General features: G+C 56.3%; 1 protein-coding gene across 1 annotated transcript in view; it reads left to right on the forward strand.

The window, feature by feature from the left end:
• The first annotated feature begins 684 nt into the window (after window positions 1-684).
• CES4A (carboxylesterase 4A) overlaps window positions 685-2,517 on the forward strand; it is a 27,254-nt gene continuing 25,421 nt past the window's right edge. Inside the window, 1 exon segment of the mRNA XM_023210404.1 lies at window positions 685-1,279. Within this exon segment, the coding sequence (XP_023066172.1) occupies window positions 685-1,279 (595 nt within the window).

Consider the following 2,517-nt stretch of genomic DNA (forward strand, 5'->3'; position numbering starts at 1 on the left):
GGCCAAGTTTGCGATGAGCCAAGATAGTGCCATTGCACTCCAGTCTGGGCAACAATAGTGAAACAAGAAGGAAGGAAGGAAGGAAGGAAGGAAGGAAGGAAGGGAGGGAGGAAGGAAGGAAGAAGAAAAGGAAAAGGAAAGGAAAGAAAGTCTTGAGACTGGGTAATTTATAAAGAAAAGAGATTTATTTGCCTCACAGTTCTGCAGGCTGTACAAGCATGGTGCTAGCACCTGCTCAGCTTCTGGTGAGGCCTTAGAAAGCTTACAATCGTGGCAGATGATGTCATCACATGGCGACAGAGAGAGCAAGATAAATGCCAGGTTCTTTTATTTTTTTATTTCATTTTCTTGAGGCAGGGTCTTGCCCTGTTGACCAGGCTGGAGTACAGTGGTGCCATCACAGCTCAGTGTAGCCTTAACTCCCTAGGCTCAATCGATCCTACTGCCTCAGCCTCCCAAATAGCTGGGACTACAGGCAGGCACCACTATGCCCAGATAATTTCTGTATCTTTTGTAGAGAGAGGGTTTCACCATGTTGCCTAGGCTGGTCTTGAATTCTTGGGCTCAAGTGATCCACCCACCCACCTCAGCCTCTCAAAGTGCTGGAGTTACAGACATGAGCCACTACACTTGGCCTGCTAGGTTCCTTTAAACAACCGGATCTTCGTCTGGGCGTGGTGGCTAATGCCTGTAATCCCAGTGAAGGGTGACAACGTGCTAGCGGCCCTCGCTCTCGGCGCCTCCTTGGCCTCGGCGTCCACTCTGGCGGCGCTTGAGGAGCCCTTCAGCCCACCCGGCACTGTGGGAGCCCCTCTCTGGGCTGGCCGAGGCCGGAGCCACCTCCCTCTGCTTTCGGGGAGGTGTGGAGGGAGAAGCGCGGGCGGGAACCGGGGCTGCGCACGGCGCTCGCGGGCCAGCGCGAGTTCCGGCGGGCACAGGCGTGGGCTCGGCGGGCCCCGCACACGGAGCGGCTGGCTGGCGCCGTCGGCCCAGGGCAGTGAGGGGCTTAGCACCAGGGCCAGCAGCTGCGGAGGTTGTGCCGGATCCCTAGCACTGCCTGCCCGCATGCACCGCGCTCGAATTCTCGCCGGGCCTGCAGCCCGCCATGCCCGAACCCCACCTCGTGGTGGGCTCCCGCGCGGCCCGAGCCTCCCCAACGAGCGCTGCCCCGGCTCCGCGGCGCTCGGTCCCATCAACCGCCCAGGAGCTGAGGAGTACGGGTGCACGGCGCTGGACTGGCAGGCAGCTCCGCCGGCGGCCCGGGTGCGGGATCCACTAGGTGAAGCCAGCTGGGCTCCTGAGTCTAGTGGGGACTTGGAGAACCTTTATGCCTAGCTAAGGGATTGTAAATACACCAATCAGCACTCTGTGTCTAGCTCAGGGTTTGTAAATTCACCAGTTGGTACTCCGTATCCAGCTAACCTAGTGGGGACTTGGAGAACTTTCCGTCTAGCACTCTGTCTAGCTCAAGGATTGTAAACGCACCAATCAGCACTCTGTTAAAACGGACCAATCAGCTCTCTTACACATCAGCAGGCTGTGGATGGGGGTCAGATAAGGGAATAAACGCAGGCTGCCCGAGCCAGCAGTGGCAACCTGATTGGGTCCACCTTCCACACTGTGGAAGCTTTGTTCTTTCACTCTGCAATAAGTCTTGCTGTTGCTTGCTCTTTGGGTCCACGCTGCCTTTAGGAGCTGTAACACTCACCGCGAAGGTCTGCAGCTTCACTCCGGAAGCCAGCGGGACCATGAACCCACCGGAAAGAACGAACAACTCCAGACCTAGTGCCTTTAGGAGCTGTAACACTCACCCCGAAGGTCTGCAACTTTACCCCTGACAGCGAGACCAGGAACCCACCAGAAGGAAGAAAGCCCCAGGAGAATAGAGACAGCAGTGAGAGTGGAGTCTGGGGTCCTTATCGTGGTGGCCTGTCTGCTCCTGGCATGCCCTGCCATAGCCACTGGTAAGACACACGTGCTGGGCCTGCAGAGGGACTTGGTGTGGAGAAGTCAAGAGTGAGACAGGTACAGGGAGCAGTGGGCAGACCGCTCAGGAAAGAGTCCTGTTTGGAGGCAGACCGGGGGTTGTGCATTCTCTCTGGGCAGGTGCTCTGCTCTTGCTATATTTGTTTTTGTTGTTGTTGTTTGTTTGTTTGAGACAGAGTTTCACTCTTGTTGCCCAGGCTGGAGTGCAATGGCGCGATCTCGGCTCCCTGCAACCTCCGCCTCCTGGATTCTAGTGATTCTCCTGCCTCAGCCTCCTGAGTAGTTGGGATTACAGGCGCCTGCAACCACGCCCAGCTAATTTTGGTATTTTTAGTGGAGATGGGGTTTCACCATGTTGGCCAGGCTGGTCTCATACTCCTGAGCTCAGGTTATCCACCCACCTCGGTCTCCCAAAGTTCTGGGATTACAGGCATGAGCCACCACGCCCGGCCTGTCTTTATGTTTGGAGGGGGCCTGAGATTTTTTTTTTTTTTTTTTTTTTTTTTGGATGCGGTCCCGGGCTCTTTCCCC

The sequence above is a fragment of the Piliocolobus tephrosceles genome, chromosome 17 (assembly GCF_002776525.5).
Source record: "Piliocolobus tephrosceles isolate RC106 chromosome 17, ASM277652v3, whole genome shotgun sequence".
NCBI classification, from domain to species: domain Eukaryota; kingdom Metazoa; phylum Chordata; class Mammalia; order Primates; family Cercopithecidae; genus Piliocolobus; species Piliocolobus tephrosceles.